Below are 22853 nucleotides of genomic sequence, written 5' to 3'. Positions count from 1 at the left end.
AGTTACTAATTAAAAATTCTAAAGTTTCTTCTAAATCATCAGTATTAATTTGTTCTAATTTCAAAAGTTCATCAATTTCGATGTTTCCTATATTTATAAATGTAACAGTATTCTAATATGAATAAACAATTCTAATTCTAAATGTTTTATTGTTTACCTTTACTGCTATTCCATATTCTATTCACACTGTAAATTCTTTATTATTTATCATCAAATATACTCTACTAAATACGTCATCCCGGCAGGGATGCCAAATGTTGACAATCTGACAATCTGTTGATCAACTTCAAACAATCAAATAAAATAACAATATTTCACTTACCTTGCTGTTATTAAATATATTGTTTCTGCCAACCCGGCAATAGAATCTCAGGTTGACGTTTCAGCTTCGAATATTATTAAGAACAGCAAGTTAAGTGAAACCTTGTTATTTTATTTGATTGTTTGAAGTAGTAACGCCATCAGTTTACAACAAAATACACTTGAAGTTTTGAAATACCACCGAATTTTTGAACTATTGAGTTTCATTCGTTCTCTGAAAATCAAGAGACATCAGTTTACAAATAAGAAGCTGTCTCAATTTTATGAACGTAAAGCCCTTGAAGCGCTTAAATTCGGAGACACCACTGCGTGATTCATAAAGAAGGCAGGTAGGTACTTTATTTACGTCGCACTAGAGCTGCTCAATGGGCTATTGGCGACGGTGTGGGAAACATCCCAGAGGATGATCCGAAGACATGCCATCAATTCTGATCCTCTGCAGAGGGGTTGGCTCCCCTACTTTGGTAGCCTGGCGACCTGCGCGCGAAGTCGAGCACCTTACTGTAGAACAGTTTAACGAGGACCGATACCTCGCATCACTGGTCCCTACTCAGGCTAATCAAAGTGGTCACCCATCCGCTTCTTCGGTGTTCTACTGGGAACCGTGTCTTTGCGATCAGTTCACAGGGGGTGCGATCTATAATGAAACTAAGAATTCTAATAATGAAACAAAAAATAATCTTTGAAACGAAAAAGTTTAATGCATTTTTTGAAAATTAAACAGTTTACAAACGATAAATTATTTAAATCTTTCGAACGTGAAACTCGATAACGAGTTGATCTAGTTCAGCCTTGCAAATTATAAACGGGTGTTTTGTTTACAATTGGGTTGCGGTCTTGTTGCTAGCGGCTGGAAAATAGTGTCTCTGTCTATAGTTTGCTTCATTCTTTTATAATTCAATTTATATTTGCTTAAAATGTCACTTTTTATGAGAATTGGCTCTACTTTTGTAAAGCAAGCGTCATATTTGAAATCGACACCTAAAATTTGTATTTTTAATGCAAGAGGTTTTTCTGCAGGTAAGCTAAATTTAGGAATAAATATTTCAGTTAATAACATTTCTTCATTTATCATACAAATACTGTGTATGCGTAAACTCCCAAGTTTTTATTAACCTCTATTAATTTCCTGTAATATATTCATTTCATCAAAGTTCTTAAAATACTTTATCAGAATCGCGATCTGGACAAGGAAGCCCGTACTTTAGTTCGAAATTTCTTTTAGCCCCATTAAAATGTCGATTTGCTCTAAACTTTTTTATTTTTATTTATTATTTTTGTTGCCAGTGTTAAAAATCTTTTCCTAATTTGAACCCTGTAAAGTTTATATGAAATCAAATTCGCCAGTGACCAAAACACTTTCAGGCAAAAACTGTATTTGTTAAAATTAGATAATCTGTGACGAAAAAAATTTATCTTCTTCAGGTGCTATGATAATCTGCAACGTCCACTACCATACTGTAGGATGTTTGCTACCAGGACAATGAGTTGCAATTTATCGTTTGAAAAAGCTTTAAAAAATTTTCCCTAGTTTACAAATTTTTGTTTAGATTTATTGTAATCAAGGTGGGGTTTCTAATGCCAAAATCTGTTTTCTAACTACTTAAAGGTTAAAACCGTATTTTTACCCATAAAAACTATCAAAAATCCACTTTTTTTTTCTTCCTTATTTTATGGTCTAGCAGACAATACATTCTTAACAAAATTTTTGTTGCAATTAATTAATTTTGCAATTACTTATATTTTATACGTGATTATTTTTACATACTATCAAATGAAATTAGTATAAAATGTGATTTATACCTCATTTTGATTTGTGACAAATATTTTTTACTATGCACCTGGATACCTGAATAATAATTTGAAAATATATATTCAAAATTTGTAACTAAAGATAAACTAATTTAAGGACCTCTGTCATTTTATCTCATTTTAAAAACTTTGATTTAACTGAAAATTCTCATAATTAAAACCACAATTGTATATAAAATGACATTTTTAAAAATATAATTTATTGTATTGACGCGTGCAATATCAAGTGATTAGCTTTGCATATTTTTCTTTATTTAGCTGTAAGAATACATTATAATATTTTATCAATAATCTTAAGTCATTTTGTGTCAAATATCTTTTGTAATTTTTTTTCTTCTTGATTTAAAGTTTTAAGTTGCACTTTTTATATTAATTAGTTGAAGTAAAATGAAAATACAAAGTCATCAAATATTTTAATTTTTGATGTTTCAGACAAAAAAAATTTTAACATGACAGTAAAGATCATGGTAAAAACTGGTCAAAAAGTCATGTGTCAAAAACTTGCCTGTGCTTATGCAAGTTCTGTTTATGCAATGGTTTCATTGTCTGTGATAAATTGCAATTAGTCAAGAGTTTACTTATATAAGTTAAGAAATAAAAATAAAATAAGGTAAATAAAAAATTTTATTTTTAAAATTCTAACAAAGATCATCACTTTTATCTAATGTTTTATTAGAAACAAATTTTGTTTTTTGGTTAGTAGTCATAGTTAACTTTTATGATAAATGTAATATTAAATAACCTTTTATGTGTTCTACATTTACCTTTATTTGCTTTGTAATCTAATAAGTATGTTTGTTTACATCATGTTTGTTACAAGTATGTTGTTATAATCACATTAGTTATTTTTATTCTCTGCATCAAAGCAAAAAATTAATTTTTTGTAACTCATTTTACTTTCAAACAAGACCTAAATATTCCTTGTATTTTCATAATAGCAGCATTATGTTAATAATGGTTTCCTACACTATTTTGTATTTTTTGAAGCCGACCCCCCCAAAATGATTGTGCATCCCTGTATAAAAGATTTACTTTAAAAAAAATTTTTGCCTAGCTACAAGCTTTTTACATGCTTACATAAAATTGATTAAACTACAAAAAACATCAAAATTTCAACAACAAAAATTCTGATTTCAGTGACTTTACTTGAAAAATAGATTCGAAAAGTCCTTAAAAAGGCCTTAAATTTAAATATAGGTTAGAAGTGTTAACTTAGAACCACTTTAATTGATGAGTTTGGAGCAATCTGATGACAGGTCATACTTTTTCCAAACATTATTATATTTGAACATCAAATATGTCCGCAGTATCATTTTCAAATGGGTTCTTTGCAAGTTTTTGTAAATCACAGAATTTATTTTTGGTCTATTTGTTAGTTTTGGTACTCATTTGTGCAACAATTGAACATCTTCTGTTTTTTTTTTCTCCATGTAATTTTGCTTACAGATTTTTGCTCGCAGAATATTAAATTGGAAAAGTAAAGCAGTGGGTTCTCAAATATCCAAATAGAAATTTTGTTACCAGCTATCTCGTCTTTTGAAAGTACTGGTTACCTTAGTTAAACCCAAAACTCTTCTAAACTAAAGTTTGAAATAATCTGAAGTTGATTTATCAATTTTCATCCATTTCATTCTTTCTTTTTGTTTATTATAATAATTATTATAACCAATCATCAAAATTATTAATTTTCTAATTAATATTAAAAATTTAATTTATTCTAGCGGCTAACTATGAATTTATAAAAGTTGAAAAGACTGGTGAAAAGAAGAATATTGGTCTTATCACTCTGAATCGCAAGAAAGCCCTGAATGCTCTTTGTGATCCTTTAATGCAGGAAATCGCAACTGCTCTCGACACTTTAGAAGGTGACAAAGAAATTGGAGCAATAGTTATAACTGGAAGTGAACGTGCATTTGCTGGTAACCTTAATTGTTATGTTTTATTGTGAATTATACTAAGTGTTTGTCAAAATTCTATTTTTCTTTTCAGCATAATCTTAATTTAATTATGATACATCTTTTCAATATATAATGTGTTTTTGTGCGTGATATTTGTACTGATGAAATCTTGTACTATAATCTAGTTTCAAATTTTGTTTTTCCAATTGCCTTTCAGAACATAAATTAACGTGTTTTAGAACTTAGCAAATATGTGTAAAAACTTTTTCTAATAATGTGTAGTAAGAAATATAATTTTAGATTATCCTTTATTAAATCTATTCAAATTCCCAGCAAAAAAAAAAAAAAAAAACTTTATAAAAAATTGCTTTTACAAAAAGTACTTCACAGTATATTCAGCCGAACATTCGGTAGAATATTTGGTCAAACATTTGGCCAACCAAATATTCGGCAAAAGGGCTAAATTCTGAACAGTAGCAGAATATTTGTTATATTCCTAATATATAAGTATTAAATTAAATTTTTGAAAACCCAGGGTGATATATTAATATGTTGAGCACCTCCGGTATTTGCCACATGCACTGCTTAGAAGCTTAAATTGTTGTATAGCAATGTAAAGCACACTAATGACAGATTGAAATAAATATAAATTTAATAAGTAAATTTTAAATAAATTTTCAGTAATTACTTGAAACAATGTGAATTGTTTAGTTTTATGTCATATTTTATACTGTTAATCATAGATGTCTAATGCTGTAAAATATGTTATATTATTAATAAATTTAATGTTAAATGAAGGTTAGAAAGGTCAGGGTAGATCACAATTACTGACTTGGTTAAAACGCATATTGGCTGTCACTAGTAAATACCATTTATAAAAATCAAAAACAATCAGCATGTATGCAATACTGTATTATTTTATAACCGATCATCAAAATTATTTGAGGATTTGTGATAAAAATGTCTGGAAAACTTTGCAAGTTTGATATATACATATAAATCATGTGCTTTAATAAAAGGTCTTTTGACCATTGCTTGATACGTATGTTTATATCAAAATTTAGCGAAAAAATTATGAATATATAAATTTCAGCTGGAGCCGATATCAAACAAATGCAGGATTATACGTTTGCTCAAGTTGCTTCTGGAAACTTTTTATCATCCTGGGACAGAGTGGCCAATACTAAGAAACCAACCATCGCTGCCGTGAATGGATTTGCAGTTAGTTATATACTTTTACCAATTTGTTTTCTCTTACTAATAGTGTGATGAACACTTATAGTACTTAAATTATACATTAAAATACTATTTGTATATAATTATTGTAATACTATCATTTGGTGTATCTACATTATGATGCTATTTATTACCTTTAAATCACGTACTAATATTTTTTGGAGTTTATTCATTAATTAAATCCATGCTAATTATTTAATTCATAATTAAATAGTTGCAGTTGAATCTTTTACTCTTAATATCATCGATTCCCCTTAGAGCTATATTGAATCGAATACGCTGAGAATTACGGAGGGAAGGTGAAAAATATGTTATGTAGCGTGCTCGGACATAGCATGTCCTCCAGATTAATGTAGGTAAAATTTCAAGCTAACTTTAAATATTTAAAAACATTTCTTTATGAATAGCTGAAATAGAAAATTAGAATTCAGATTATCAAATTACTTCTTTGCTTTTCCTTGATGCAGGTATTTGATCTGCCCTAATTAAGAGCATTGATTGTTTGAATATAGCTCTTCATCTTTCAAAATTCTTTATTTTTCTATCAATAGATAGAAAAATTATGAATGTAATTATTAATAGGTGGATAAAGAGACAGAAAATTCATTATTTAAATATAGATCTTCTCTTAGGAAAAAAAAAACCAACCTAGAAATTCAACTTAAAAGTCTAGCGAAATCGCTGTTTTGTTGTAAATTACCCAGGCTGAGTTTAAACTTAAAAGGATTATTGTTAAGTTATATCCTAAATTATTAGTGGTTTGATTGGGATCAAAAAGTTTATCTAGTGGTGAAATTAATTCTTTTGTGATTTAGTCTAAATCAACAATGTTTTGAATGGGATCAAAAAAGGGAGGGAATTTATTTTATCAAAATGTCCCTTTTGAACTGAATGTATTTTTAAATCTTCTCTAGTTATTTCTTATACTGTTCTGCTTTTCTTTGAGACCAAGTTGATCTTTTTGATCCTAGTTGATCTTTTTAAGAACCAAAATAAGAAATGCTGGCAAGGCATTGTTTCTCAGTGGTAAAAAAGGATATACTTAAGACATCTTTAAGTACAGGAACTATATATGTTGTTAAGATTTCTTTGAAATTTCACTTATTTCGTTATAAAACTTAAATTCTAGCCATCGTCTTAAAAAAAATTTTAATTTTAACAATTTGTAGAAACCATCATATTTACCAATATATATAACTAACCCATTCCAACACTTTATATTATTTACAAGTTATCTTTTTCTGATTTCTGTGGCTGTTAATCATAATTCTTCCAAATTTCTGTACGTATTTCATATTTAAGACAGATGTTAACAGTTTTTGTTAGAAACCAATCTCTATCTTATTGTTTCTCAATATTTGTATTATAATTGATATAAATATTATTTTTATTTTAATAGGTTTCGGTTCGAGATTATTTTTCATTGTGGAACCTATGTGAGTGATCAGATACAAACTGGTCAAAAATTTATTTAAATTCCACAATTTTCTATATGTAGAAAATAGTTCAAAATTATTAACCTTACTGGTCTGGATAAAACACCGTAGTATTTTATTGATCCTACGAGTAAATCAGGTTGAGAAATGCTGCTCTTTCACATCCCATGTTACAATTAAAAATTGAATCGTCAACTTTGATGTATATAATTTTTTTAAAACTTTTCCTGATTTTTTCACCTTATTGCAGAATATATTTTAATGCATTTTTTAAAAAAGAATGTAAAGTTATATTTACCATATTTTTATATAAAAACTTCTAATAATTTAAATTTAAGTCAAATGTCTATATGTGGATATCGATAGTCAATATTGCTAACCTTACACGTCCATGATAAAATAACTGAAGTATTTTACTGATCCTTAAAATTAATCGAATTGGAAAACATCGCTCTATCCCATGTTGCAATTGAAATGGCCAACTTATATAATTTTCAAAATCTTTTTGTTTGATTCCTCTTGTTGTAGAATATGTTTTAATGCATTTTTTTTATATAAAATTATATTTAATATTAATATTTTTTTTTGTCGCAAAAATTTTGAACAATTTAAGTTTAAGCCAAATTTCAAAGAGAAAAAAATGTGCTGAAATGTGTACCATAGCAAATAGAATAAAACATGAAAAAGGTTTAAAAAATCAATATAGTTATTTTAACATTATCTGGGATGGAAAGCTAGACTTTCGTCCTTAAGAATTTAAAAATATATTTTTAATATCTAGAAGTAAATGAGCCATGTGAATAAATAATTATAGGCTGTCGCGCCACTGAGTTTAGTTTTAGAATAAATAATTAATTTTTATAATAGGAAAAGAAGTTTTAATATATCTGATTTTGTATTTAGTTAGGTGGAGGCTGTGAATTAGCAATGATGTGTGACATTATATATGCTGGTGAAAATGCAAAATTTGGTCAACCTGAAATTCTTATTGGTACAATACCAGGTAAAAATATATATTTACAATTTTAAAAAAATGGTTATTGAAACATCATATCACTCAACTTGTTTTAATAATATTTGTAATGATTGTCTGCTTAACGAACTATGCTTGGATTATGATGTAAATGATCTAAATGTTCTTGCATTGTTGATGTATTATTATTTTTTTTTTTGTTTCATTGGCGAATTATATTATTATTTGCCTAATGTGTGTTGGCATTTTCTAAAAAGCTGTTAAAAGTGGAACCAACATTTGTCAATGGTTTAATTAGTATTTATGTGAGAAATTCATTGTCTTATTCAAGATACTCATAATTAACTTCCCCTGTTAATGTAAAAATAATGTTTCTTGTAAATGATATTTAGTAAGATTCTGGTTGCACAGTTTTAAAAAAAAAATCAATTTTCTTCTTTTTTAAATTTTGTAACGGATAAAATTATCTTGTACTTAATTATTTCCTTGCTGTTTTTAATATTGTTCATTTTATAATTGTTTTCTTTTCGTTATAAAAATGTAAGTTTCAATTTTTTTGTGTTATTTTAAAAAATATTAAAAAAGTTTGGCAATATTTTGCAATATATCAATTTTTGTTGTGGATTTTGTAGCATACAAAATTTTACAAATAAAAATAATTATTAAGAAGAATGAATTGCAATTTTTAAAAAAAAAAAATTTAATTCAGTAAATTGAAATTTACTTTATTTAATTGCTTTCATAATTTATTGAACATTAGCATTAACAAATGTTTGGCATCTAATTATACAAGCTAATGTTAATAATGGAATATAGGCTTTGGATTAACTATAAACTAAAGTTGTGAAGAGAAGCATGTTTATTTAAGATAGGATTCATTTATGTAGTGTATACAAAAGTTCATAAGTGATGTACAGTACTAAAAAATAAGTGAATCTCCTGAATAACTTCTAATTATCACATTTTTATATACAAGGACTGAATCTTAATAGTTCAATTCCTAAAGTTAAGAATGCTAATTAATTTTTGCTGACAATGTCTTAAGTTACCAAATTGGATTCAAAAATGTACTTTCCAAAAATAAGCAAACCTTTTTATGGATGGTTTAGATTTCTGACCCTTAAAATATGGTCCTAATAGTTTAGGCTAGAGAGCAGTCATGAATTGGGACTACTTAATATTAATTTTATTTTGATATATCTCTATATCTTCTTTAAGCGAATCAAAAAAATATTTGAACAAAATTATAAAATTTGTTTAACTTAAGATAATTTCATGTAAAAGAAGAATTTTTGTTTTTATCTATTTTATTTAATAATAGTTTTAAAAAAATTTTATTGTATGATAAGCAAATTTTTATATAATTTTAATGTGTATTTTAAATGACAAGATCTAAAACGATATTGGTTGTATGATTTTTAAGAAATCGAATTTTAAATAAATTTTTTTATAATTTAAATTACTCAAAAACTAGCTGACTGACTTCACTCTTTTATGTGTTAATTCTTTTTTCTGCACTCTGCATGTGATAGCCAAATCTAATCATCATTTTGCAAAAATTTTTGTTTCTTGACACAGAACAATGAAATTATTCACTTAAAGTGTATTGTCCTAAAAGAATTCTGTTTGCTTTTGCTCCACACTTTTTTGATTGTGTCTGTTTGTGAACATAAATAATTTTGCTTATTTATCGCTTTATTTAAATTCCATTTTAAATTAAAACTTTATTGTCGTTACAAATTCGACTAGTTACCATTGCAATTTAATATAAAATTTTTGTTTCCAAATTTCTGTGTAATATTTGGTTATTTAAAAAACTTGTTATATGTTTTTCCCCAAAGAGATTATTTACCAATAAGGCAGAAAGTTATTTACTAATACAGTTTTATAATTTAATATTCATTGTTTAATAATTGTGAAAGGGTTTAAATAAGTTGAGATACTGATTTCAATATGTTTATGAAATATCATGTAATTAGATATTATCTTTAAAATAATTTTAAGCTTTTAATTTTGAATATATAATCAAAATCAAATACCTAATAATAGCGGACAATACTACAAAAAAAGATAATATATGTTACGACTAAATGACGTTTAATTTTAATACCTTTGTAACTTTTATTTCCTGCTGGTAGCCAGAAATCTTGTTCTTCCTGTGGGGAAAGTGGATCCTACCATAGACTTTTCTGTCCACTAAGAATAGTCTGAAAACAATGAAAATTGATTTTATGCCATTATGTTTTTATATTATATGGAGATTGTATTTTATGATAAATTTGAAATCATTTTTCTTCACTGGCCTAAACCTTTTTGGTTAGCTGAAATGTTTTTTTTTTATTAAATTAAACGTTTTTATAAAGAAAGTGCAAGAAGCTGGACAAACAGGAGAAAGGAGTTTAGTTTTATGTGCAATGCTGCATCTAATGTTTCTGACTAGTGAAATTATAACTCTAAGTAGTTTAACACAGGAAACTTATGTAAGGATATATTTAAAATTTCATAAACTACTTTTTAGAAATTTTATTTTGGGTTTTAACAGACAAAAATACATAATTTTCCAGCATTTTTATTGTATTTATTGCATTTTTATTTTTATATTTTGCTCATTATAAAATTTATATTTTCCGCATTATCTTTTTATATTGTGTGCAAATTTAAAAAAATTTGTCATATTCTTCTGTAAATTGCAATCAATGCACAATTCATTCAATTTCTAATCATAATTTTTATCAACCTGTATAGTTAGTTTTAATAAGTTTTTAACAATTTGTAGGTGCTGGTGGTACTCAAAGATTAGTTAAAGCTGTTGGCAAATCAAAAGCAATGGAAGTTTGCTTGACAGGAGAACAGTTTACAGCTCAGGAAGCTGAAAGATGGGGTATATTTTTATTTAACAAAATAATATTTAATGATTTTTATTATGAATATTTATCTCTAAAATCTGTAATTTGCTTACTAATTCTCACTAAGCATTTTGTTAAATATAACACAAAATATGCATTTTTTCAAAGATTGTTCTCCCAAGTCTATACGCCTATCTTAAGCTATTGCTCTTTATATTAGGTTTTTTTTATTATGCTTTGCATTTGTGTAATTTGATTAAAATAGTTTCTTTATTTTATTTATAATGTCTACTATTTGCATACATTATTCAGACATATAACCTTACCCACAAGATTCATTGTTTCAAACTTTTTGGGGAATTTAGTCATTTTGGGAATTAAGGAAACTTAATTAACAATTCTACTTTAATACTTTTTAGGTCAAGTAATTCAGGTGTCATATCCCCCCTATTCATTATTTTCACCTGATGCAGTAACAAATGTTGTTGTGTATTTTATTTTTTCACAAACATTTATTCGTCTCTTTCATTTGATTTTAAAAATGATCAATCCAATCAGCAATATAGTAATCATATCAAAGAATTTTTAAATGGTGCGCTAGAGATCATCTGCTAAATTACTTATTTTCAAATATGTTAAGTGGCACATTCACTATGATTTTCTTCCCAGATCGCTAAAATCCTGCTTTAAATTTATTTGATTTAGGAATCTTTAAACTCAATTACAAATTTTAATTGAAAATTGGTATTAGGAAATATTAACTAATTAATACTTAGTATTTTTATAATAACGAGTTGTTCAGTACAGTGCTCCATTAATAAAATTATGATGGGAGCTGTTGAAGCTTTCTGTTAAAAGCAAAATAATCCAGAAATTAAAAATTTTCCACTTTACTATTCTTTTGCAATAAAATTCGCCTTTATTATACTTAAGTAGAAAGCATTATGCATTCATTAGTTTGCCATTTGTACATTTTATAAGTTTTGTCATTTATGTATATTGTTCCAGAAAATGTCCTGATATAATCTTTTGCTTGCTATGAGGATTAAATTTTTTTTTTTTTTTTTTTTCAAAATAGCTAGTGACAGAATTTTATGCTTATTATTTTAGCATTTTGTTATAATTATTATTATTATACATTATATTATTGCTTTAAGTGTCTGAAAATCAACTTCATGAAATTCATTCATGAAATTCATTTTTATAAATGTTGAAGAATTGGTTTTCTTCTAAAACTTATAAAACCATTGAGAATATACTGAATACTTGAGAATATGCTGAATACTATTTCTTAGCTTTTAATTATGATCAAAGAAGAAATAGAGCATTATAGAAATTAAAATTCAGCATTTTTTGGAGTAATGATTTGGGAATTTTGTCTATCAAACATTATCCTGGTTAAAAATAGTAGTGGTATATGTTAAAAGATTTTCTATATGGGAAAAAGTATTTTTACAGTTTTTTTTTTTTTCTAATTTAAACAACAATTTTTTTTTTTTTTTTAAGGCTTCTTATAAGAATATGCACAAATTTTGTTTCATTACTATGCAGACTAAAAAAAGTCTAATTACATATTAATATTGAAAAAAAATTATAATATTAATTGCATATTGAAAAAAAATTATGTATATTGGTTCAAATAAATACATTTTATTTTCTGCTTGTTAATATAAATTATATGTTTAAAACTTCAAGTTTAAGATGCTGGAATACTATCTTATTTTAATTTTCTTTGATGAAAGTGATTACAAAAAACAGTCTTTCAGAAATTATTGTGAGAAAATTTTGTTACATTTTTAGCTTTAAAATCTCTGATTGCTTATATTCCCTTGATAGCTAGAAATGGTCATATATAGGCTGAAAACATATCATATTTACACTTCATGGCATTAAATTTTTTAAAACATTGACTTATATAATGAAATTATAATTGGAACTAGTAGAAGAAGCTGTTCAAATATTAGCAAAGCTGAGGTGACCTACCTTTTTACAAACAGTGCCTCTATCTGAAATATATTAGTTGTGCACCTTCCAAATGTTCCAACATTCTCAAAAATATTAATCGATGACAAATTGTTATTTATTCTGAGTGTTTATGTAAATATCAAAATTTTTTTGATTTAAGTGCTGAGATTTTAAAAAAATAATGAAATTAAAAATTGAATAAAACCAGTATACAAATTAAAATTATGTGCTTTTAGTTCTAAAGAACAATTAAGTAAACAGTTTGTTCTTTATGTGACTTTTAAATTAGTAGTTTCTTTTCCCTATGATCAATTCGTTTATATTAAAATTAGGGATGTAAGGAATATTAGGCCACTATTTGATAATATTTGAATATTTGCTTGATTGCCTTTTGCTGAATATTTCATTGGACTGATAAAAATATACCTATTGGTGTAAAAATATACCTATATGTTTAGAACCAGTTAACAAGGGTTCTACACAAAAGAAATTTTTTGTTTGAAAAATAAACAGTTTCCAGTCAAGCAATTCTTCAAAAATTCAATTAAGTTTCATTTAAAGTTTATGTTAAAAATTAATTAATTAGTAAATTTTTTTTATTTAATGGCGGGCACTTGGAACTATTGTCCATTGGCCGCAGAAAGTGCCAGAACTGCTAACTCTCTTTTCGTTGCCCAGAGCAGCGTCACCCACTTCACACTACCACAACCCGTTTATAGGGCGGGTCACATTCACACATAAAGGAGAAGAGGTCATAGAACACAGATAGAGAGAAAGAAACATCCATGCCTTGCCCAGGATTCGAACCCAGAACCTTTCTGATGCAAGAACAGTTCCCTGTCCCCTACACAGGCCGGTCGGCTAATTAATTAATATACTTTCATTTACTATAACCTTACAAATAATGAAAAATATTCATTGGCAATTACTATTTTTTAGTAATATTACTTTATGCATTAGGTTAATTATTTTTTAGGATAGGTAAGGTAGGAAGGATTACACGCTTATACAATATTTGATTATCCTTGATATTCAAATTTATACAATTAATTAACTTTCTTGAAATTTTATTATATTTGTTCTTTTTTAATAAATGTATCAAAATGTTGCTCAAAAGTTCAGTGAATAATAAATAAATAAATAAAAATTAAAATAGAGTAGTACAGCATTTAATTGCTTGAAGTAAATAAACTTAGATGTTTAATGATTTAGCATAAAACATCTTACTAAATTAATTTCAAAGTATATTTCTTGTAATGGAATAATTTTAATAATTATTATTAAATATAATAGTTATTATCTTGAGAATATTAAGGATTTTATTCTTGTAATAAGCTTTCAAAATGTTAATGAACAGGTTTTAAAGTTTAGCTCAAACCAATCATAATAAATAAAATAACACAAAAATGAAATTTAGTGCTGTAAGTTATGAATTAAACTTGAGTTGACATAAAGCATTAAAAAATGAAACAAAATCTGTTTTCAGCAAATATAGCAAAATTTTGTTTCCAAATAATGTAATAAAATGGAAATGAGTAATACATTCAGTTATAGTCTTAACATAATATTATCCATACATCAGAAATTTTTATATATTTTGTTGTTATTTTAGGTTTAGTCAGCAAAGTATTTCCAACTGATAAAGTTGTTGATGAAGCAATTAAACTGGGAGAGAAAATTAGTTCTAATTCAAAATTGATTGTATCTATTTGTAAAGAATCTGTAAATTATGGTAAGCATTCTTTGATATTAAACTTAAATTCATTTAAGAGTGATGTTTACAAAGTATTCATATGAAATATCTTCTACTTATTTATAGTATCCAAAAAATCAATTATTTTTTTGGCCTCTAAGCATTAGTCCCAGCTTTTTCTGAACTTCTCGTTTCTTCATGTTATTTAATGGAAAAATAGTTTGAAGCTAGAAATTTTTTGTACAATTTTACCCAGTGGCTCAAAGCTTGGAGGGTTAAAAGATACTTAATTATTTTTCAAGTATTTACTATTTGTCCATTCTTTAAGTTATGTTTTTTTGCATTTTTATTCATAAATCATTTTGTTTTATCTATAGTATAATTTTTAAATGAAATAAAGTATTTTTTCTAACAAATTATAAAACTTTAGTGATGTGATAAGTGCCTCAGTAACTGAATGTTTTACATTAGTGATCATTCATTTCACCTTTTTTAAATTAATCTTACCTTTGAAATTGTCTGGGTTGACAAGACTTTTTAATGGTTTTAACTATGGATAAAGAAATAACATCAAATTCCTTGGTGTTAATACTATTATGCAAATGGGCAATTCCACAGTAAGTTCAACCAAATAAGGAAAAATTAAAATTAACTATTTTTTTAGTAAATAAGGTGTCATTTTGAAGGTTAAAAGATTTGTATTAACTTTTAACTTGATAAATTTATTTTCAAATTAATTACAGAGTATTATATGAAGAGCAACATCATCTGAAATTTTTAGTTGCATTAAATGACTTTTTTAAAAAATCCAGATTTTTTTTATAATATCTTATTAATATTGAGAAGTGAAGTCAATAATCATTGAAGTAGATTTTATAAAGACATGTCCTGTTGCATGAGTATGTAGAATTACTGCACATTTTGATTTTTTTCAATAATTCTCGTAAGGGATTTCAGATATTTTATGTCTGCCACCAAAATGCATAATTATTTGTTCTGAGTAAATAAAATTAGAGATAAAAACTAGCTTTTCTGCTTTAAGTAAGATCCCATATATATAGCTCCTTGGTATAATCTATTTAAATTTTTTAAATATTGAATTTTTCTTTCATAAATGAATAATTAATATGTTTTGCGCCCGACACTTAATATGTTTTACGCCTAACACCATTGTATCTTTTATATTTTAATTCCTTTTTACCTATTTTTCTCACGTTATATTTCTTTTTACCTATAAGATGAAGTAAAAGCAATTTCTCTTATTAAGTTTTGCTCCCCATTTTTTTAAAAATTTATTTAAAGCACAAGTTATTTAGCACAATTAAAATTATTTGAAATTGATTGTGTCTATTTGTTTTTTCAATTATCTTATGAGGCATTTAGTATACCTTTCCTCATTTAAGATATTATTAACTAGTAAAATATGATAATTTTTTATTTAGCCTGAAGTAAATTTTGTTTTTATCATTCATTATGAATTCAAAATTTATAAATACTTTTTAGAAATTTTAAATTGAAAAATTATTATTTAAGAAATATTTCTTTTCTTAATAATTTTTTTAAAAAATCAAGTTAACAGGGTAAAAGGTACCATGAAAAAATTGTTCAATGTCATGTAAAAAAAAAAGTATTGGAGTATTTTCCTAAATTTGTAATCTAGCCAAAGCCTAATATACCTATAAATAAAATATAAATTTCCTCACAGAAAGTTCAAACGTTCCAAAACATTTGCATTGCCTACTGGCAAGCAGTTTCGCCAATGCATTGTATAGGTATGTAATATTACAATGTATATGTATTTAGAATATGTGAAACAGCTAGTATGCAAAGCAAAAGTATTGTGTTATCTAGTATCCAATAGCAAAATTAATCTAGTATGGTATGTTTAGTTCAAAATTGATTTTAAATGGTTAGACATAGAAAATAAAAATATTGTAATGTATAAAAATTTCTTGTAGCGGATAAAATATTCTACAGTTGGAAAAATGTAGTAAAGTGCAATAATCCATATGTTCTAATCAAAAAAAAAATTAATAAAAAAAATTATATTTATATTTATCATTTTAAAATGCAATTATAAACACTGAATTTTTAAAACATCAATTTGTCTCAAAATGAACAATTTACCTCCATTACCGAAAAGTTTATGTCCGATAAAGAGATAAAATAATTTAAAATTAATTCTATATTGTATTAGATTCAAAAAAAGAAAAAAAACTGTCTAAATTGCTCTATTTAAATGCAAGTTACAAAATTTAATTTCGTTTACAATTAAATTTCAATAAAATTCGCAGAATTTAAAGGATACATAACCAAATAATCATATTTTAATTTTGAGTGATTTATATCAGACACCAACAATTTAATCCATTTAATGTGAGCTTATTATTATCAGATTTTTTTGAAATAAATGATTTAAGTAATTTAAATGCAACTTTAATAGTTTTAAGTTTAATTTATAGTTTATAAATAAAATTGTTCTAAGAAATTATAGTTCATTTCCTACATCCGACACTATGGAATTGACCATATCTTACATAACACATTGCATTATGTAATATATATGTGTGCATACATATGTTTTAATCATACTATAAAACACATCAAATGCACTATGATATAGCTATTGTTCTAGGATTTTGACGATTTAAAATTGTTCTTAATTCTTAAAATTGTTCTTGTTATGTCAATGATCCACCCTACTATGTGTCTGTGCAAAACTTTCTATTTACTCTTGATGTGTTTTAAGTACCGCTGTGCAGAAAAATAAATTTCTAATTCATGTTTAAAATTTAGGCTTTTAATTCTAGATGCAAACACAGTTTTATTTTTTATTCTTCTTATTGCAGCTTTTGAAACTACTCTTGCTCAAGGTTTAAAAACTGAAAAGCGGTTGTTTCATACCACTTTTGCTACAGTAAGTTTTTCTTTCCAATTCTTTCTTTTTATGTAAAATTGTCATTTTATAAGCCTGTTTTTAGTTTATTATGTATTTAGCTGAATTCATTACAAACAAAAAAAGTTAATCATACTTTTAATTTTACTTAAAAAATTTGTAATTTCAGTTTCTCTGCATTTCACTTATTTATAAAATGTTATTAATGTTTAGTGTGTTGAAACATTTCAAAAGTTTATTATAATTGAATTCCTTAAAAATTTTGATAATGCACATTGACGGATATGTATAATATAAAGGAAGGTATGAATGTCATTTTTGGAAAATTTGTCACTAACGTAGAAATTTTTTATTCTTACTAAAAGCGGGGAGAGAAAAAATGGTCAAGGTTCCCTTATCCTAACACTCAGGTCAATTTGTCTGTGATTGATATGAGAATTCTTTTTCTCTGCTTCTCGCATTTGTATTTTTCCTGTGATAACATTTGATATGAGTTTTTTCATCTTTTTTTTTTTTTTTTTCAATTTAAATTTTTTTTTTCAGTTCCTTAGATTTAGAAAAAGATTTGTTAATAAGACTAATACAAATGTCAACTAAAATTACAATCACATGATTTAAAATCATACATTGCAATTCCTATTTGCGCGATTTAATGTTGCGCATAGTGTTTCTTATTTTTACAATTTTATGTTATCTATCTCAATTTGTATTTGTGCGATTTAAAAGTCACTATTACGATTTGAATTCAGGTGGCTTAAAAATTATATATCCAAATTTGTATTCACATAGATTTTAAAATCGAGCATCAAGATTCCTATTCGGGTGATTTAAAAATCTCACATTGAGATTCATATTAGTTTAATTTAATAAGTAAAGTCTTGTATCAATATTTTTATTAAGACGTTGATAACATTCTGCGATAACATAAATGCTTTCTACATACTTTTTTCTTGCTCACATTTCAGGTATTTTTTTCTATTATGCATAAAATTTTAGGATTTTTATTTTCTGTTTTTTGTTATCTCTCTTATCCCTGTCGTATGAATCAATATAGAGTTTTATAAATATTAAACATCTGTGATTTTCAAACATATTTCCCCAAAATGATGAGACAATGAAACGATTAAAACTAGCTTTCAAGAATTAATTAAGGCTTGCAGAAAATATTTTAATTGAGATTTTGTTTTTTTATTAATGTTTCAAGTATCAATATGCTGAAAAATATATTATTGTCTTAAAGAAGTGGAATGAATTGAAATTTTCAAAGCTACAAAAAATTTTGTATTGCGGATTTTAGGCAAGCTAAAAAGATTTTTACTTTATTTTAGATTTACTCACTAAAAAACTTGTTTCTTTCATTTAAAAATGTAGAAGCAGATCAATATATCGTAATTTTTTTTTTTTTTTTTTTTTTTTTGTTCTACCCTTGTATTTTAAATATTCTTCAAAGCAAAGACTGTAAACTTTCATAATCTTTTGTTTTAATTGTAATTATTATTATTCATTAAATTTTTATGGTAAAATTTTCTATTTTCATTTGTAAATATTGACTGATTTTATACTTAAATTTGCTAAAATAGAACTTAACTACATATATTTGTACAGTAGGGAACCGATTATCCGGAACGATCGGGACCATCGCTATTCCGGATAACTGATTTTTCCGGTTTTCTGAATCGCTACAAAAAGCCGTTTTTTTATTGTTAAACCCTACTAAAAAAAATTTTTTTTGGAAATAATCTTAAAAAGAAGAAAAAACGATGAAGTAATACACTAATGATTATTTCCAAAATAATGGTAAGGTGAACATCTTTAAAAAAAAAAAGAAAAATCCTAAAATCTTATGAGGAAAAAATTTTTTTTTTTTTTAAATGGCGGGAAAATTTATCGAATTTCATTCCGGTTTTTTGGTTTTCCGGTTTTCTGATTTCCGGATAACGGGTTCTGTACTGTATTTTGAATTTCTGAAAAAAATCTTTAAAATGAACAAGATCATGCTTTTAAATTTAAAAACTTAATCCCCTATGAGTAATTTTATATACTAAATCGTAAAATTTTTGCATTTTTATTTCACTAACTTAAATTTCAACAAGTCAATCAGACTTATTCATTAAAATGAATATTTTCAAACGACAAGATGAAGAAGTTTTTTTTTTTTTTTTTTTTCAACAAATGGCAAGTGAGAGTAATATAATGAAATCATAATTGTAGAATGTTGAAACTATCAAATTTTAGAATTAAATACATAAAAATAACACATAGAAATTTAAAACAAAAAGAAATGCTTTTTTTTTTTTTTTTTTTTTTTTTTTTTTTTTTTTTTTTTTCTTTACTCTATGTGAGGTTTAAGGGTAAATGACCATTTTTTTAAAAAGATGGGGAGACTATATTAGATTGTTTGAACTTTTTATGTAACTAATTATAGATTTAAAGAAGAAGCATGTTACACTCCAGTGGATACCTGGCCACTGTGGAGTTAATGGTAGCAAACAGGGTGATTTCCTTACAAGAAAGGGCTCAAGATTGCTTCAGTTAAGATGTTCAAAAATATCTTTTCATTCTACAAAGCTGTAGATCAAATAAATTATATCACAAAGTACAACTACTTGGCCGTTAGCAGTCAAAGTAGTGGAGAATTGACAATCTGTTGTCTATTCCCAACTCTCCAGGTTGCAAAGCTGTTGCAAAATTCTGTCTTTTGACGGGTCATGGCTGTCCAGGAGAACATCTCCGTTGTATTGGGATTTTTAACCATACAAACTGCCCCCTTTGTGATTTGGCAGAGCCCATGAATTGAGGTCACCTACATCATTGCTCTATGTTAATTCTGGGATGGCACTGTATTGGCAATCAAGAGAACTTTTGATGAGGCAATGACTTCTGTCAACTTTTATGTTCTACTTTTGTACTTTTTTAGCTTGATAGCTTTGTTATTTTTCCTTTTGTATTGCCTTGCTATTGGAAATTTAAATGAAATAATAATGGATTTAATGTAAGCATAAAAAATTAGATTAAATGTAGATTTTGAACAGAATTAATTTCTAACTTCTTATGTTGTCAACTGAATTTAATGTAGTCTTGTGAGATGGAAATTACTTTAAAATAAGAACAAAATTCCTTTGAGAAAAATTCAATGAAATATTTTTGCCACAATATCTTTCTACTTTCTGAGGAAACTGCATCCCTGATAATAGCATTGATTGATCATTTCATGATTAATTTCTATGAGTACTGCTTGTTACAAAACACATAAAATTTTAATTTGTGTGAGAGTAAAAGTTGTAAGAGCAAAAAATGATAAAATAACCCTCACTAATAATTTAAGATTTATTTTTAGGATGTACCGTGCTCCAAAAAAGAAAAAAAAAAAAAAAACAGAACACCCTGAATAATTTTTGATCAGACCTTGAGATTCTAGGACTCCTTTTTTAATGATTAAGAGGAGGTTACCTAAAATATGCTAATTCGTGCCGACAATATTTTTAGTTACAAAATCAGACACAAATACTTCTTTTTTTTTGACGGATTCAAATTTTTGACCCCAAAAGTATAGGGGGTAGCCAAAATCTTAGAAGTATGGTCCTCGTAGTTTTGTCAGGAAAGCGATCCATCTTTTGAACTCCCTAATGTTAATTTTATTTTTTGCATATTTCGCAATATCTCGAGAACTTTTAAAGTGAATCAAAACATCTTTGCACACAATTATAAAATTCCTCTATCCAAAAATATTTCCATGCAAAAAATACATTTTAAACAAATTTAATATTTTTTTATTTAAAAACTGTCGTAAAACTTTTGAATTGTAAGGTATATAAATTTTCACATAATTTCAAAGTATCTAATTTTACATGGCTAAATACAAAATTTTAGTGAAATGGACTGAATAGTTCCTGAGAAATTAAATTTTAAACATGCTACTTTTTTGAGGCGATATGCTTTAAAACTACTTTAGGGGAATATTTCGCAAAATTAAATTATAATGAGACTCGCAAAGAAAATAACTGTGCTGCCTATGAAAAGGGTTCCCTACAACATTTTCCTTCAATGAAAATTTTGATGAATAATTTTGCCATTAAAAATAACAATGTTTATAAATTAATCAGAATGTTATTCAAAGTACTTATTTATTATAGCGTGCAAAGCATATAAAACATCACATTATTTATTATTCATTTTAAGAAATACTTAGATCTTTGATCTTACACTTCTGAAAAGACTCATCTAATTTGAATGACCTCTGAAAGTTGAGATTTATATTATTAGCTATCATTTTATTTGTACTTGAAAAAAATTCAGTGAATTATTAAATCTTTTGTGTCTTCTAGAGTGATCGCCAAGAAGGAATGAATGCATTTCTTGAAAAACGAAAGCCAAACTTCCAAGATAAATAAATGACTTCGCAGTAACATATGACAAGATTAGAGGTGTTCCTGTTTGTTAATATTAAAAAAATATATTTTTGTAAGAATTATATTAAATAGAATAGCTATTTTTACTGTTTTTTGCTAATAAAATGTATCATTTTTTCACTAAAATTTGTTTTTTTTTTCCTCAAATGAATATTACTTGTAAAACGTATTAGTTTAAAAGTCAATAAGCATCCCTCTAACAGTTTATTGCATCCTAAAGAGATCATTTTTCTACATAACTTAATGCTAAATAAGTTCATATAATCTCAGTTTTTTTCTTTTTTTTTTTTTTGCACAAGCAAAAAGTTGCTAAAAAATGTAGACCTTCGCCAACATTTTTTTAATTATATTTTATATATCTTTTACATTTTTTTTAAAATCTTTGCATTTCCTTGGTCCTGGCTAACCGAAAAGTACGCATTTGATGTCCCAGTTACTCTCAGCTCAGGGCCGCCTCGAAAGGAGGAGGAGTACTCCTCTTTTCGAGGCGGCCCTGCTCAGCTACAGATCATTAGAACAAAGTAATTCTATATCAATACTATAAAATTTGCCATTAGTTTACTCATTTTTTAAAAATATAGATATATATTTTTAAAAAATGGCTAAATTTCTTTGCGCACGGCTAACCAAAAAGTGCGCATTTTATTTATCAATTACGTTCAGCTACCGATGTCCGTCATTAAAACAGAGTAATTCTTCTACATCAATACTGTGAATTTTGTTAAAAAATTGCAGGTAATTCAACGATCTCAAAGAAGAATTATTTATATTTTGAATAAAGTTTTTTTTAAGTGTTTTTTAATATTAACTACAATTTTCAGTCTTTATATGTTCTAAAATACTTGAAAAGTTTTAAACTACTTTTCAGTAAGTTTAAGATTTGACGAAATTGGTTATCGTGGAGAATTTTTTATAATGTTCTATACAATATATGCTGAAATTTTAAAAGTTTTATCATGTAACATTTTAAGTAACAAATATGCTACTTAGCTCAACGGTGCTTTTAATGGAAAATAGAAGAAGTTAGTAATTTTGTTATCCTTGCATTAGCAAATAAGGCATTCTATTGCGAACCAATGAATTTTACTTACAAGGATTTTTGTTTTTGACAAAACGATAACGAATTTTTTATGTTATAAATTTCTTTAAGTTAAAAAAACACTTTTAATTGTCAATAAGTTTTTTTAAACTTTTTATGCCTTGACCAAATATTTTTTTGCTGTTAAAAAATTTTCTCCTCTTTGTATTTAGATTCAGGATTTGAGACTTACCTGATATAGGTCTTAAATGTGAGTGCACAAGCATATAATTTATAATACATTTTATCGCTGTTGGTAATCAACCTCTCACTATTAAAAATTTTGGATT

General features: G+C 26.1%; 1 protein-coding gene across 2 annotated transcripts in view; it reads left to right on the top strand.

The window, feature by feature from the left end:
- Window positions 1-21611, top strand: part of LOC107457312 (putative enoyl-CoA hydratase, mitochondrial) — a 65729-nt gene extending 44118 nt beyond the window's left edge. The window contains exons 1-8 of one of the 2 annotated variants that reach the window (XM_087167637.1): window positions 676-1341; window positions 3855-4052; window positions 5125-5252; window positions 7607-7706; window positions 10453-10557; window positions 14100-14219; window positions 17030-17097; window positions 21402-21611. In XM_087167637.1, the coding sequence (XP_087023763.1) occupies window positions 1239-1341; window positions 3855-4052; window positions 5125-5252; window positions 7607-7706; window positions 10453-10557; window positions 14100-14219; window positions 17030-17097; window positions 21402-21467 (888 nt within the window). In that variant the 5' untranslated portion in view covers window positions 676-1238 and the 3' untranslated portion in view covers window positions 21468-21611. Of the gene's footprint in view, window positions 1-675; window positions 1342-3854; window positions 4053-5124; window positions 5253-7606; window positions 7707-10452; window positions 10558-14099; window positions 14220-17029; window positions 17098-21401 lie in introns of those variants that run through there. The other variant, XM_087167635.1, reaches the window with a different exon arrangement.
- Window positions 21612-22853: the final 1242 nt, after the last annotated feature.

Source organism: Parasteatoda tepidariorum, chromosome 7, assembly GCF_982258835.1.
Source record: "Parasteatoda tepidariorum strain Cologne lab strain chromosome 7, Ptep-v5.0, whole genome shotgun sequence".
Lineage (NCBI taxonomy): Eukaryota > Metazoa > Arthropoda > Arachnida > Araneae > Theridiidae > Parasteatoda > Parasteatoda tepidariorum.
The sequence above is the reverse complement of the archived record's forward strand: the minus strand, read 5'-3'. Positions and strand labels throughout refer to the sequence as shown.